The sequence below is a fragment of the Anoplopoma fimbria genome, chromosome 13 (assembly GCF_027596085.1).
Source record: "Anoplopoma fimbria isolate UVic2021 breed Golden Eagle Sablefish chromosome 13, Afim_UVic_2022, whole genome shotgun sequence".
Taxonomy (NCBI): domain Eukaryota; kingdom Metazoa; phylum Chordata; class Actinopteri; order Perciformes; family Anoplopomatidae; genus Anoplopoma; species Anoplopoma fimbria.
The window spans coordinates 29306626-29321625 of record NC_072461.1 but is presented as its reverse complement, the minus strand read 5'-3'; the positions used below and the strand labels follow the sequence as shown (position 1 = coordinate 29321625).

Here is a 15000-nt window from a genome sequence, read left to right as displayed (position 1 = left end):
TACAACAGCGTTACAACAGCGTTACATCAGTGTTACATCAGTGTTACATCACCGTTACAACAGTGTTACAACAGTGTTACATCACCGTTACAACAGTGTTACATCACCGTTACAACAGTGTTACAACACCGTTACAACAGTGTTACATCACCGTTACAACAGTGTTACATCAGTGTTACATCACCGTTACAACAGTGTTACATCACCGTTATATCAGTGTTACATCACCGTTACATCAGTGTTACATCCATGTTACAACAGTGTTACATCACCGTTACATCAGTGTTACACCCATGTTACAACAGTGATACATCACCGTTACAACAGTGTTACATCACCGTTACAACAGTGTTACATCACCGTTACATCAGTGTTACACCCATGTTACAACAGTGATACATCACCGTTACAACAGTGTTACAACAGTGTTACATCACCGTTACAACAGTGTTACATCACCGTTACAACAGTGTTACATCACCGTTACAACAGTGTTACATCAGTGTTACATCCATGTTACAACAGTGATACATCACCGTTACAACAGTGTTACAACAGTGTTACATCACCGTTACAACAGTGTTACAACAGTGTTACATCACCGTTACAACAGTGTTACATCACCGTTACAACAGTGTTACATCAGTGTTACATCCATGTTACAACAGTGATACATCACCGTTACAACAGTGTTACTTCACCGTTACAACAGTGTTACATCACGTTACATCCATGTTACAACAGTGATACATCACCGTTACAACAGTGATACATCACCGTTACAACAGTGTTACATTAACATTACATCACTGTTACATTAGCGTTACATCACTGTTACATTAACATTACATCAGTGTTACATCACTGTTACATCAACGTTACATTATTACATTACAGTCATTTAGCAGACGCTTTTATCCAAAGCGACTTACAGGAAGTGTATTCAACATAGGTATTCAAGAGAACTACTAGTCACCAGAAGTCATCAGTGCATCTCCTTTCTTAAACAAGCATCTAAAAGCATAAACCAGAGCAAAAGTACAGAAACAAACTAATATGAATACAATAAGTGCAACAAACTAATATGAATACAATTAGTGCTAAGTGGAAGGCTCAGGGTAGTACTTCTTCTGTGTTACATCACTGTTATATCACCGTTACATCAGCTATACTTGAGTGTTCCATCACTGTTACATAATTGTTACATCACTGTTACATCAACGTTACATCAGTGGTGATCTCTGTCACCAGACTCACCTTGTTGTGTCTGCAGGTGGTACCTGAAGATGCTGCAGTGTTTCAGATGTCAGCAGTGGTTCCATGAAGCCTGCACGCAGTGTCTGCAGGAGTCTATGATGTTTGGAGACAGGTGAGATAGCACCACCTCCTCTCCTCCTCCTCTGTATGTAGTGAGAGAGTGTCTGACAATCTTTTTCCTCCTTCATAGGTTCTACCTCTTCCTGTGTTCGGTGTGTAATAAAGGATCAGAGTACGTCCGCCGGTTGTCCCTGCGGTGGGTCGATCTGGTTCATCTGGTTCTCTACAACCTGTCAGTCAGCAGCAAGAAGAAATACTTTGAGTTAGACGAGATTCTGGCCTTGGTCTCTGCAAACTGGGAACACTTACAGCTCGGGAAGGTACCAGACTGGACCTGAACCAGACTGGACGTCGACTAGACTAAACCAGACTAAACTAAACTAAACCTGAACCAAATTGAACCAGACTGAACCAGACTATCCGTTCCTGATTTTTACCTGTCTGTCTGTTGTTTAGCTGTCTAACACTCCTCCGTCAGAGAGGGGGCAGCACCTGCTGGACGCTCTGAATAAATACAAGAGCAAGTAAGAATCACATGATCATCTGACACCTGTACACCTGATACCTTTACCACCAATATATTGGATCATATGTATTAATGACTGTGTGTGTGTTGAGGTTTTTGTGTGGAAAGGAGATAAAGAAGAGGAAATGCATCTTCCGTCTGAGGACCAGGGTCCCTCCCAACCCCCCCTCCAAACTCTTTCCCGAGCGCGCTCACAATGACGGAGGGCAGGGCCATAAGAAAGGCGTGGTCAGGAACAGGTAGCTCTCCTCTTCTACCCTTTGGCTGTGTTTCCACAGTCACTTCTGTGTTCTCCAGCACAAGAAACATTTTTCACAGTTAGCCATGGTTTTAGTTTAGGTTTGGGCATCGTGGACCTGGAACACTTTGAGATCAGAACTTGGAAATTTCAACTCAGAAAATTCCGACTGTCAGGTTGTCTGGAACGCAGGAGGTAGTCCAGTGTGTGGTCTTAAAACCAGGAGGTAGTCCAGTGTGTGGTCTTAAAACCAGGAGGTAGTCCAGTGTGTGGTCTTAAAACCAGGAGGTAGTCCAGTGTGTGGTCTTAAAACCAGGAGGAGTGTGTGTGTCAGCAGTGCTTAAAACCAGGAGGTGTGTGTGTGTCAGCAGTGCTTCGGCTGAGAGGAGGAAGAGGAAGTCCAAGTGGCTGCTAGAAGATGCGATTCCTAATGTAAGACTTTACTGCTCCGTTTCTACTCTATTCTGTTTATTGATTTAATAAACCAGACTAATGTGTGTGTGTGTGTGTGTGTGTGTGTGTGTGTGTGTGTGTGTGTGTGTGTGTGTGTGTGTGTGTGTGTGTGTGTGTGTGTGTGTGTGTGTGTGTGTGTGTGTGTGTGTGTGTGTGTGTGTGTGTGTGTGTGTGTGTGTGTGTGTGTAGAACGAGCTGTCCTGCAGTTGGACCTCCAACCATCACATGGCCAACATCTTTGACTTCACCCTGGATGAACTGCAGAGCCTGAAGAGGTGAGACGGAGATCAATAATCATCAATGAACCAATAATCAATCAGTGAGCTCATCGTTTACTTATGAACTGATGATGTTTGTCAGCGACTCCAGCAGATCGCTCAGTATTGATCAGGACTCCACTGATGCCTCCACTTCAGGGTCCGCTACGACGAGCGCCTCCTATCACTTCAGGTAACCAGCAGCCTTCTGCTCATCCTCTTCTTCATCTTCATCCGCATCTTCATCCTCTTCTTCATCCTCATCCACATCCTCATCTTCATCCAGATCCTCATCTTCATCCACATCTTCATCCTCATCTTCATCCACATCTTCATCCTCATCCACATCTTCATCCTCATCTTCATCCACATCTTCATCCTCATCCACATCTTAATCCACATCTTCATCCTCATCTTCATCTTCATCCTCATCTCCTCATAGTTCTTGTTCTTTATTGTTTGTAGTCCATCCTTCTATACAGTTATATATAAACGTAGTTCTTGTTCTTTATTGTTTGTAGTCCATCCTTCTATACAGTTATATATAAACGTAGTTCTTGTTCTTTATTGTTTGTAGTCCATCCTTCTATACAGTTATATATAAACGTAGTTCTTGTTCTTTATTGTTTGTAGTCCATCCTTCTATACAGTTATATATAAACGTAGTTCTTGTTCTTTATTGTTTGTAGTCCATCCTTCTATACAGTTATATATAAACGTAGTTCTTGTTCTTTATTGTTTGTAGTCCATCCTTCTATACAGTTATATATAAACGTAGTTCTTGTTCTTTATTGTTTGTAGTCCATCCTTCTATACAGTTATATATAAACGTAGTTCTTGTTCTTTATTGTTTGTAGTCCATCCTTCTATACAGTTATATATAAACGTAGTTCTTGTTCTTTATTGTTTGTAGTCCATCCTTCTATACAGTTATATATAAACGTAGTTCTTGTTCTTTATTGTTTGTAGTCCATCCTTCTATACAGTTATATATAAACGTAGTTCTTGTTCTTTATTGTTTGTAGTCCATCCTTCTATACAGTTATATATAAACGTAGTTCTTGTTCTTTATTGTTTGTAGTCCATCCTTCTTCTATACAGTTATATATAAACGTAGTTCTTGTTCTTTATTGTTTGTAGTCCATCCTTCTATACAGTTATATATAAACGTAGTTCTTGTTCTTTATTGTTTGTAGCCCATCCTTCTTTACAGTTATATATAAACGTTTCTGTATGTGCCGGTCTGTCCTCCAGAACGTCTCTCTGACCTTTGACCTCTGTGCTCTGTCTCCCCAGAAGGAAAGTGGGCAGCAGGAAGAGGAAGTTGCCTAGCAACAGCTACAGTCAGTGGGCCAGTCGCAGTGAGGTAGGGGAGGAGCTCGGAGGGGAGGAGCCTTCTGAGATACTGGAAGATCGAGAAGCTATGAACCATCTGACCACAGACTCCTCCCACTTCCTGTCTGACCCCTCCCAGATCCCCTCTGACTCCTCCCACCTCCACTCCTCCATCTCCTCGTATTTTGGGGTGGCGGGCAGACTGACCAATGGGGAGAGGTACCAGGTGTTGGCTCGACGCGTCACTCCTCAGGGGACGGTCCAGTACCTGCTGGAGTGGGAGGGGACAACTCCTTATTAGGTCGTTAACAGAGTCACAGGTTAGATGAGAAGCTTTGATTCCTCTTCTTCCACGCTCACAGAGAGTCTGGTGTCTGATTGGTCCAAACTCCTGACCCGCCAGGTTTAGACATGTGAGGTTCTCACAAAACTGAAAACAACAATATTCTAATCAAGAATCAATGAATCCAATCTGACAGAAGACGTCTGTCCCCACATGTCCCCCTAAACCTCAGTGAGACGTCTGTCCCCACATGTCCCCCTAAACCTCAGTGAGACGTCTGTCCCCACATGTCCTAAACCTCAGTGAGACGTCTGTCCCCACATGTCCTAAACCTCAGTGAGACGTCTGTCCCCACATGTCCTCCTAAACCTCAGTGAGACATCTGTCCCCACATGTCCTCCTAAACCTCAGTGAGACGTCTGTCCCCACATGTCCTCCTAAACCTCAGTGAGACGTCTGTCCCCACATGTCCTAAACCTCAGTGAGACGTCTGTCCCCACATGTCCTCCTAAACCTCAGTGAGACATCTGTCCCCACATGTCCTCCTAAACCTCAGTGAGACGTCTGTCCCCACATGTCCTCCTAAACCTCAGTGAGATGCCTGTAAGTGAGTTTGGAGGAATCGGGTATCAAAGCTGATCACAAGCCTTTAAAACAGTATTTAGCGAGAACAACAAGTTAAAATAGAGCCAAAGACACACACACACACACACACACACACACACATTTGTTGTATTCAGTATTGTGGTTTGTCTGTCCTCCTCCTGTCCTCTCCTCCTCCCTTCCTCCTGTTTTCTCCCTCCTGTCCTCTCCTCCCCTCCCTCTCCTCCGCCTCCTCTCCTCCTGGTCTTCACACAGGTGTGTGTGACCTCACTGAGGGGGCGTGGCTTGTTATCAAAGGTATATTAGATCAGTGATCTTAACTTCCACCTGTTTCAGCCAATAAAAATTCTCCAGATTCTCCTGAAATATTTTCTGTCTGAAGATAGAGGTGGAGATAAAAACTACAAATCCCAGAGTTCAGTGTTTCTAGTGTGTTTCCTGTCAGCGGCTGTTTTCTTGCACTATTGTCACATTCAGTATCTATGCAAACATTGACGTCAGCACTCAATTCATTTCCCAACTGATAATCAGACTGATTGATCAGTTCAAACGTATTTAAAAAATACAATAAATAAATCAATGACATCGGAAGTTAGCTCTAAGCTAACACAGCCCTTTGCTTTGAATGAGGAATGCTAACACTGCTAATAGCGCTAACAATCTCAGAGATGTTAAAATGTCACGCTGTCACTTTAAGCCTGCAGCTTTTCCTCGTTGCCATGGTAACCGTGCTCCCCTCCCATTGGCCTGTTGGACGGTTGTTTTGATCACATGACTGTATGTTTGGCTTTTGTTCTGTTCACTTCAGCTGACCAATCAGCTGCCAGCTTTCTCAACAATAAAAAAAACTGTTTAACCTTTGACCTTGTGTGTGTGTGTGGGTCAGTGAGAGTGCGACAGGTGATAATCTGTTAATGCTATTAAGGTGTTAAACAATACGTAACGACACCCGTCAAGAGTCAGTTGGACGGTTCAGGTCCCTGCAGACAGACGGGTGGTCAGACAGACAGACAGGTGGTCAGACAGACAGGCGGATAAGTTGTCTTACAACATGAGAAGTGATCGACCCACAGCTAAAGTGACGAGTGTCTGTGAGTCTACCTGTCTCTGTGTTTACCTGTCTCTGTGAGTCTACCTGTCTCTGTGTTTACCTGTCTCTGTGAGTCTACCTGTCTCTGTGTTTACCTGTCTCTGTGTTCTACCTGTCTGTGTTTACCTGTCTCTGTGAGTCTACCTGTCTCTGTGTTTACCTGTCTCTGTGTTTACCTATCTCTGTGTTTACCTGTCTCTGTGAGTCTACCTGTCTCTGAGTCTACCTGTCTCTGTGTTTACCTGTCTCTGTGTTTACCTGTCTCTGTGAGTCTACCTGTCTCTGAGTCTACCTGTCTCTGTGTTTACCTGTCTCTGTGAGTCTACCTGTCTCTGTGTTTACCTGTCTCTGTGAGTCTACCTGTCTCTGTGAGTCTACCTGTCTCTGTGTTTACCTGTCTCTGTGAGTCTACCTGTCTCTGTGTTTACCTGTCTCTGTGAGTCTACCTGTCTCTGTGTTTACCTGTCTCTGAGTCTACCTGTCTCTGTGTTTACCTGTCTCTCTGCTTCAGGCACTCTATGTGATGGTTAGAGACAGACAGGTCAGTGATATCAGCCCATATATTACCCAGACTCCTGTTCTGTGTGCCTCAGAGGGTACCGTTGCCATGGAGGAGCTGGTGAAACACCTGTCCAGGTGTCAACACATGGGCTGGATGAATGTGATTGGTGAGTGGATGATTGACAGCTGGATCACAGAGATATTATGTCCGCCATCTTGTCTCCACCAAAGACCCAAAATACTCTTCTGTTTACCTGTTCTCTACCTGTTAACCTGTTCTCTACCTGTTTACCTGTTCTCTACCTGTTAACCTGTCTCTGTGTTTACCTGTCCTTATGAGTCTACCTGTCTGTGTTTACATGTCTCTGTGAGTCTATCTGTCTCTGTGTTTACCTGTCTCTATGAGTCTACCTGTCTCTATGAGTCTACCTGTCTGTGTTTGTCTGTCTCTGTGAGTCTACCTGTCTGTGTTTGTCTGTCTCTATGAGTCTACCTGTCTGTTTACCTGTCTCTATGAGTCTACCTGTCTGTGTTTGTCTGTCTCTATGAGTCTACCTGTCTGTTTACCTGTCTCTATGAGTCTACCTGTCTGTGTTTACCTGTCTGTGTTTGTCTGTCTCTATGAGTCTATCTGTCTCTGTGTTTACCTGTCTCTATGAGTCTACCTGTCTGTGTTTACATGTCTCTGTGAGTCTATCTGTCTCTGTGTTTACCTGTCTCTATGAGTCTACCTGTCTCTGTGTTTACCTGTCTCTGAGGCCTTCGTATGGTACTACTACTTTTACTACTATTAGTAGTACTGCTACTGTTATGGAACATGTTGTGATGATGTCACAGAGTTGAAAAGCGCCTCCATCAATTGGCTGTCGTTTGGTCGGAAGGCGGAGCCTGACATCTGGAGTAGAATGTTCTGCATCCTGTCTGATTCTCAGTTATTGATGCTGAGCAACCTGGAGGTACCAACCCAACACATCTTCATGATGTTTAATAACAATATAACGTTTAATAAAGTAAACATCGTGTTTAATAACAATATAACGTTTAATAAAGTAAACATCGTGTTTAATAACAATATAACGTTTAATAAAGTAAACATCGTGTTTAATAACAATATAATGTTTAATAACAATATAACGTTTAATAAAGTAAACATCGTGTTTAATAACAATATAACGTTTAATAACAATATAACGTTTAATAAAGTAAACATCGTGTTTAATAACAATATAACGTTTAATAAAGTAAACATCGTGTTTAATAGCAATATAACGTTTAATAACAATATAACGTTTAATAAAGTAAACATCGTGTTTAATAACAATATAACGTTTAATAACGTAAACATGTTTAATAACAATATAACATTTAATAAAGTAAACATGTTTAATAACAATATAACGTTTAATAATGTAAACATCGTGTTTAATAACAATATAACGTTTAATAACAATATAACGTTTAATAAAGTAAATATCGTGTTTAATAACAATATAACGTTTAATAAAGTAAACATCGTGTTTAATAACAATATAACGTTTAATAAAGTAAACATCGTGTTTAATAACAATATAACATTTAATAAAGTAAACATGTTTAATAACAATATAACGTTTAATAATGTAAACATCGTGTTTAATAACAATATAACGTTTAATAACAATATAACGTTTAATAAAGTAAACATCGTGTTTAATAACAATATAACGTTTAATAAAGTAAACATCGTGTTTAATAACAATAACGTTTAATAAAGTAAACATCGTGTTTAATAACAATATAACGTTTAATAAAGTAAACATGTTTAATAACAATATAACGTTTAATAAAGTAAACATTGTGTTTAATAACAATATAACGTTTAATAATGTAAACATCGTGTTTAATAACAATATAACGTTTAATAACAATATAACGTTTAATAAAGTAAACATCGTGTTTAATAACAATATAACGTTTAATAAAGTAAACATCGTGTTTAATAACAATATAACGTTTAATAAAGTAAACATCGTGTTTAATAACAATATAACGTTTAATAAAGTAAACATGTTTAATAACAATATAACATTAAATAAAGTAAACATATTTAATAACAATATAACGTTTAATAAAGTAAACATCGTGTTTAATAACAATATAACGTTTAATAAAGTAAACATTGTGTTTAAAAACAATATAACGTTTAATAAAGTAAACATCGTGTTTGTAAAATACAATAAAAAAAGGTAAATGTGGAGTTTAATCAACTAACTATAATATTTGTAAACAAAATGTATCATTTAGTGAAGAAAACATCTTTGATGAACATATTGCATTTAATAAACAAATCACTGGTTCACTAAACGAAAAGTTTGGTTTAATAAACTCAAAATCACATTTGATTTCCAAAATATCCTGTTTAATAGACAAAACATTGTTATTAATGAGCTAAAGATTATATTTAATAACAGAATATATATTTATTTTAACATGTAGCTTTTGAGAACATGTTGATGAATTTAATAAAGAAAAGCGTATTGTATTAAACAGTAATATTCTTCTTCAGGTTCATCCTCTTCTTCTGGCTGAGAGGGCGGAGCTTTGTGCTGTCTGGTTACTGAGATACTCTCTACATGTGACATCATCACCTCCTGGCCCTGCCCACAAAGGTAAGGAGGACGCCAAGGGTTTAAAACAGCTGCAGCAGAAGAAGGACAGACAGACAGACAGACAGACAGACAGACAGACAGACAGACAGAGAGGCAGACAGATGATGGATGTTGACAATGATGCTGAGTTTGAAGACGGTAAGAAAAAAATGTTCTTGATGTGTGTGTGTGTGTGTGTGTGTGTGTGTGTGTGTGTGTGTGTGTGTGTGTGTGTGTGTGTGTGTGTGTGTGTGTGTGTGTGTGTGTGTGTGTGTGTGTGTGTGTGTGTGTGTGTGTGTGTGTGTGTGTGTGGATTAGCTGGACATCTTAATCTTGACGACATGTCACAATAATAATCTCATAATCTGATATCAGAAGTCAGTTACCATGGCAACGCTGGTCAAAGGTAGAACACCTACAACAGCATCCAGACTTAAAGGGTGTTGTCATGGTTGTCTTGGCAACGTATCACCTGTTGACTTAAAAGAACAGGTTCGTTGGAGATGAGCCGGTCCTGATCAGAATCGATCGCCGCACAATGCATGCTGGGTAGATTTGTGTCCGACTTGACCCCGACTTGCTCTGACGTCATGAACACGTGTTCAACGATGACCTCAGAGAGCGAGGCGGGTTTAGAGCCGACTGCATGGCGCAGTGCATGATGGGAAACGCCTGGCTGTCTCCTGATCAAAGAGCTGATTGGCTCTTAGTTTTGACAACAAACACCTGGTTTTGTAGAAAATTCACATTTTAACAATAATAATAATTATAACTATGATAATAATTATAACAATAATAATAATTAAAACAATAGCAATAATTATAATAATAACAATGATAATAACTTAAAATACAACTCTGCTAACTACCACCTGCAAAAGTTCTCTGATGAATCTGGAATGGTGAATACAGGGAACTGAACCAGGACTTCATAGGATGGTGCCGGCGGAACCGCCTCCAGATCAACTCTGGTAAAACCAAAGAGCTGCTGGTGGACTTCCACCGGGGTAAACACTGTCCTCCAGAACCAGTGAACATCCAGGGACAGGACATTGAGATTGTGCAATCTTATAAGTACCTGGGTGTTCACCTGAACAATAAACTGGACTGGACTGATCACAGTAACGTACTTTATAAAAAGGGTCAGAGCAGACTCTATCTGTTGAGGAGACTGAGACTTTTTTTGACTCTGTGGTGGCTTCAGACATCTTCTATGCAGTGGTCTGCTGGAGCAGCAGCATCTCGACAGCCGACAGGAAGAAACTAAACAAACTGGTTCAGAAGGCCAGCAGTGTGCTGGGTGTCCACTGGTTACGGTGGAGGTGGTGGGAGACAGGAGGATGATGGCCAAGCTGTCATCCCTGATGAACAACCTCTCCCACCCCATGCAGGACACCCTGGCAGCTCTGAATTCTCATTGAAGGAAGCTGAAAACTGTCTGTCTGTCTGTCTGTCTGTCTGTCTGTCTGTCTGTCTGTCTGTCTGTCTGTCTGTCTGTCTGTCTGTCTGTCTGAGGGTGAAAGGTCACATTCTACTAAGAGAATGAAAAAATAATAAAATTATAAGTTTCATTAAACAACACACACACACACACACACACACACACACACACACACACACACACACACACACACACACACACACACACACACACACACACACACACACCTGATGATATGATGCTCTTTGTTCCAGATGTTCCTGAGAGACGAGTCAGAAGACTGAGCATGCCCAGTAGCTCTGCTGTGGACACGCCCACCTCCAGAGTGACGGTGCACACACACACACACACACACACACACACACACACACACACACACACACACACACACACACACACACACACACACACACACTGTCTCCATGGCAACAGGAGCTGGCTGTCAGCTGACCGGCTCCACCTACAGATGAAACATTCACTAAATGTTTTATTGTTGAGAGCGTTAATGACATAACCACCTTCTCCTCCTCCTCCTCCTACTCCTACTCCTCTTCCGCCTCCCTCCTCTTCCTCCTCCTCTTCCTCCTCCTCCTCCTCCTCCTCTTCTTCAGGGTTTCTTCTCCCGGAGGTTGAAGCAGTCTCTGAGGAGGACTCGCTCTCAGCCCAAACTGTCCCGATCAAGCAGCGTGAAGACGGACCTGGTCCAGGCCGCCGACTCCAGGTGATCAATTAGCTATCAGAGGGGCCAAGCTTCACACATGATAATCAATCAATCAGTTACTTGGTGGTGCACATGGACTTGGTGGTGCACATGGACTTGGTGGTGCACATGGACTTGGTGGTGCACGTGAGTGAAGTGCTGGACCTGGCTGGATGAGGACCTGAGCGCAGACAAAACAGGGATGGAGGTTTTGGCCTCAAGTGCCTCCTGAAGGAGGTGGAGGTGAGGGTGAGTGCGATGCGGCTGTAGTTGTGCATGAACCTCCTTTAGAAGTTTGTAGACATCAGGAATCGCTGCAGCTGTTACGTTTTGGAGGATAAAGGTTGCAGTGTTACCATGGAGACCCTCTGAAATAACAGAACCAGACCCTAAAAGTCACTGTTCTCTGCTCTGACGTAACATTTATTTCTGACAATGGACTACCTGTTAGAGTACCTGATGGAGTACCTGTTAGAGTACCTGTACCTGATGGAGTACCTGTTAGAGTACCTGAGGGAGTACTTGTTAGAGTTCCTGAGGGAGTACCTGTTAGTGTACCTGTTAGAGCACCTGAGGGAGTACCTGTTAGAGTACCTGTACCTGATGGAGTACCTGTTAGAGTTCCTGAGGGAGTACCTGTTAGCGTACCTGTTAGAGCACCTGAGGGAGTACCTAATGGGGTTCCTGATGGAGTACCTGATAGGATACATGATGGGGTACCTGATGGCATACCTGATGGCGTACCTGATGGGTTACCTTACCCGGTGGGGTACCTGATGGAGTACCTGATGGAGTTCCTGATGTGGTAACTGATGAAGTACCTGATGGGGTACCCAATTAGGTAGCTGATGGAGTACCTGATGTGGTAACTGATGAAGTACCTGATGGGGTACCTAATGGCGTACCTGATGGAGTACCTGATGGAGTACATGATGGTGTACCTGATGGAGTACCTGTTAGAGTAGCCTATAGAGTACCTGTTGGTGAACCTGTTATGGTACGTTGTGGAGTACCTGTTGGTGAACCTGTTAGAACTCCTGATAGAGTACCTGTTAGGGTAGCCTATGGAGTACCTGTTGGTGAACCTGTTAGGGTACATTACATTACATTACATTACATTACATTACATTACAGTCATTTAGCAGACGCTTTTATCCAAAGCGACTTACAGGAAGTGTGTTCAACATAGGTATTCAAGAGAACTACTAGTCACCAGAAGTCATAAGTGCATCTCCTTTCTTAAACAAGCATCTTAAAGCATAAACCAGAGCAAAAGTATAGTGCAGAGGCAAATTACTACGAAAACAATAATTGCAAGAGACTAATACGAATATAATAAGTGCTACAAACTACTACGAATAGGATAAGTGCAGTAAACGAATACGAATTCAATAAGTGCAGCGAACTGATACGAATACAGTGAGTGCAACAACTAATACGAATACAATAAGTGCTACGAGGAAGGCTCAGGGTAGTACTTCATGAAGAGGTGAGTTTTCAGCCTGCGCCGAAAGATGGGCAGCGACTCTGCTGTCCTGACGTCAGTGGGGAGTTCATTCCACCACTGAGGGGCCAGGACAGAAAAAAGCTGTGACCGGGTGGATCGGCCGCAGGGACCTCTGAGCGACGGTGCAACCAGTCACCCCGAGGCAGCAGAGCGAAGTGGTCGGGCAGGGGTGTAGGGCTTGACCAAGGCCTGGAGATAGGAAGGAGCTGTTCCTTTCACTGCCCTGTAGGCTAGCACCAGAGTCTTAAACTGGATGCGAGCTCTTACAGGGAGCCAGTGTAGAGAACGGAGAAGGGAAGTTGTGTGGGAGAACTTGGGGCGATTGAACACCAGACGTGCTGCAGCTTTCTGGACAAGCTCCAGAGGTCTGATGGCCGACGCCGGGGCTCCGGCAAATAGTGAGTTGCAGTAGTCCAGGCGGGAGATGACCAGAGCCTGGATGAGCACCTGCGCCGTCTCCTCAGTGAGGAAGGGGCGAATCCTCCTGATGTTGTAGATGAGGAATCTGCAGGAGCGTGTGACCGATGCAATGTTTGCTGAGAACGACAGTTGGTCGTCCAGGGTCACACCCAGATTCCTCACAGTCCGAGTTGGCGTCACCACGGCATCATCAATGGTGATGGACAGGTCTCGGTGCGGGCAACCCTTTCCCGGGAGGAACAGTAGCTCGGTTTTGTCCAGGTTGAGCTTCAGGTGGTGTGTCGCCATCCACTTCGAGATGTCAGCCAAGCACGCAGCAATGCGTGCCTCCACTTGGGAGGAAGTGACAAGACCAGCTGGATGTCATCGGCATAACAATGGTAAGAGAAGTCATGCGAGCGAATAACAGAACCCAGAGATGTTGTGTAGAGCGAGAAGAGAAGGGGGCCCAGAACTGAACCTTGTGGAACCCCCGTAGTCAGCATGCGTGGTTCCGATACGGCCCCCCTCCATGTCACCTGGTAGGATCGGCCTGTCAGGTAGGATGCAAACAGGGAGAGTGCAGAGCCTGAGACGCCCATCCCCTCGAGGGTGGAGAGGAGGATCTGGTGGTTCACCGTGTCAAACGCCGCTGACAGGTCCAGGAGAATCAGGACAGAGGAGAGAGAGTTCACTCTCGCAGCGTGAAGCGACTCTGTCACCGCAAGGAGGGCCGTCTCTGACGAGTGACCCACCTTGAACCCGGACTGGTGGGGGTCCAAGAGGTTGTTCTGGTGGAGGTAGGAAGACAGTTGTTTAGAGACAGCGTGTTCAAGTGTTTTGGATAGAAAGGGTAGAAGAGAAACCGGTCTGAAGTTCTTGACATCAGAGGGGTCAAGTGATAGTTTTTTCAGAATGGGGGTGACTCTGGCAGTCTTGAAAGCCGAGGGAAAGCATCCCGAGACGAGAGATGTGTTGATGACGTTGGTGAGGAAAGGAATGAGTTCATGATGAGTACCTGTTAGAGTAGCCTATGGAGTACCTGTTGGTGAACCTGTTAGAACACCTGATAGAGTACCTGCTAGAGTAACCTATGGAGTACCTGTTTGTGTGTATGTTAGAGTATGTGATGGAGTACGTGATGGAGTACCTGAAGAAGTTCCTGATGGAGTACCTGATGGCGTACATGATGGGGTACCTGATGGGGTGATTGATGAAGTACCTGATGGGGTACATGATCGGGTTCCTGATGGGGCACCCGATGAAATACCTGATGGGTTACCTGATGGTTCACCCGAGGGAGTACCTGATGGGATACATGATGGGGTACCTGATGGGGTACCTGAGTGAGTACCTGGTGGGGTACCTGATGTGGTACCTGAGGGAGTACCTGATGGGATACCTGATGGGGTACCTGATGTGGTACCTGAGGGAGAACCTGATGTGGTACCTGATGTGGTACCTGATGGAGTACCTGATGTGGTACCTGAGGGAGTACCTGATGGGTTACCTGAGGGAGAACCTGATGTGGTACCTGAGGGAGAACCTGATGTGGTACCTGATGTGGTACCCGATGGAGTACCTGATGTGGTATCTGAGGGAGTACCTGATGGGGTACCTGAGGGAGAACCTGATGTGGTACCTGATGTGGTACCTGAGGGAGTACCTGATGTGGTACCTGAGGGAGTACCTGATGGGGTACCTGATGTGGTACCTGAGGGAG

At 43.5% G+C, this 15000-nt stretch overlaps 2 protein-coding genes across 4 annotated transcripts in view; both read left to right on the top strand.

Moving 5' to 3' along the window:
* Positions 1 to 4437, top strand: part of phf19 (PHD finger protein 19) — a 9741-nt gene extending 5304 nt beyond the window's left edge. For 2 of the 3 annotated variants that reach the window (XM_054611286.1, XM_054611284.1), the window contains exons 7-14: positions 1274 to 1369; positions 1448 to 1637; positions 1774 to 1841; positions 1936 to 2082; positions 2450 to 2513; positions 2724 to 2809; positions 2895 to 2984; positions 4088 to 4437. In XM_054611286.1, coding sequence (XP_054467261.1) covers positions 1274 to 1369; positions 1448 to 1637; positions 1774 to 1841; positions 1936 to 2082; positions 2450 to 2513; positions 2724 to 2809; positions 2895 to 2984; positions 4088 to 4427 — 1081 coding nt within the window. In that variant the 3' untranslated portion in view covers positions 4428 to 4437. The remainder of the gene's footprint in view (positions 1 to 1273; positions 1370 to 1447; positions 1638 to 1773; positions 1842 to 1935; positions 2083 to 2449; positions 2514 to 2723; positions 2810 to 2894; positions 2985 to 4087) is intronic. The other variant, XM_054611285.1, reaches the window with a different exon arrangement.
* Positions 4438 to 6689: 2252 nt separating this feature from the next.
* The window catches only part of dab2ipa (DAB2 interacting protein a), a 30244-nt gene continuing 21933 nt past the window's right edge, over positions 6690 to 15000 (top strand). Inside the window, 5 exon segments of the mRNA XM_054611274.1 lie at positions 6690 to 6770; positions 7441 to 7559; positions 9149 to 9251; positions 10926 to 11002; positions 11283 to 11392. Of these exon segments, the coding sequence (XP_054467249.1) occupies positions 6710 to 6770; positions 7441 to 7559; positions 9149 to 9251; positions 10926 to 11002; positions 11283 to 11392 (470 nt within the window). The 5' untranslated portion in view covers positions 6690 to 6709.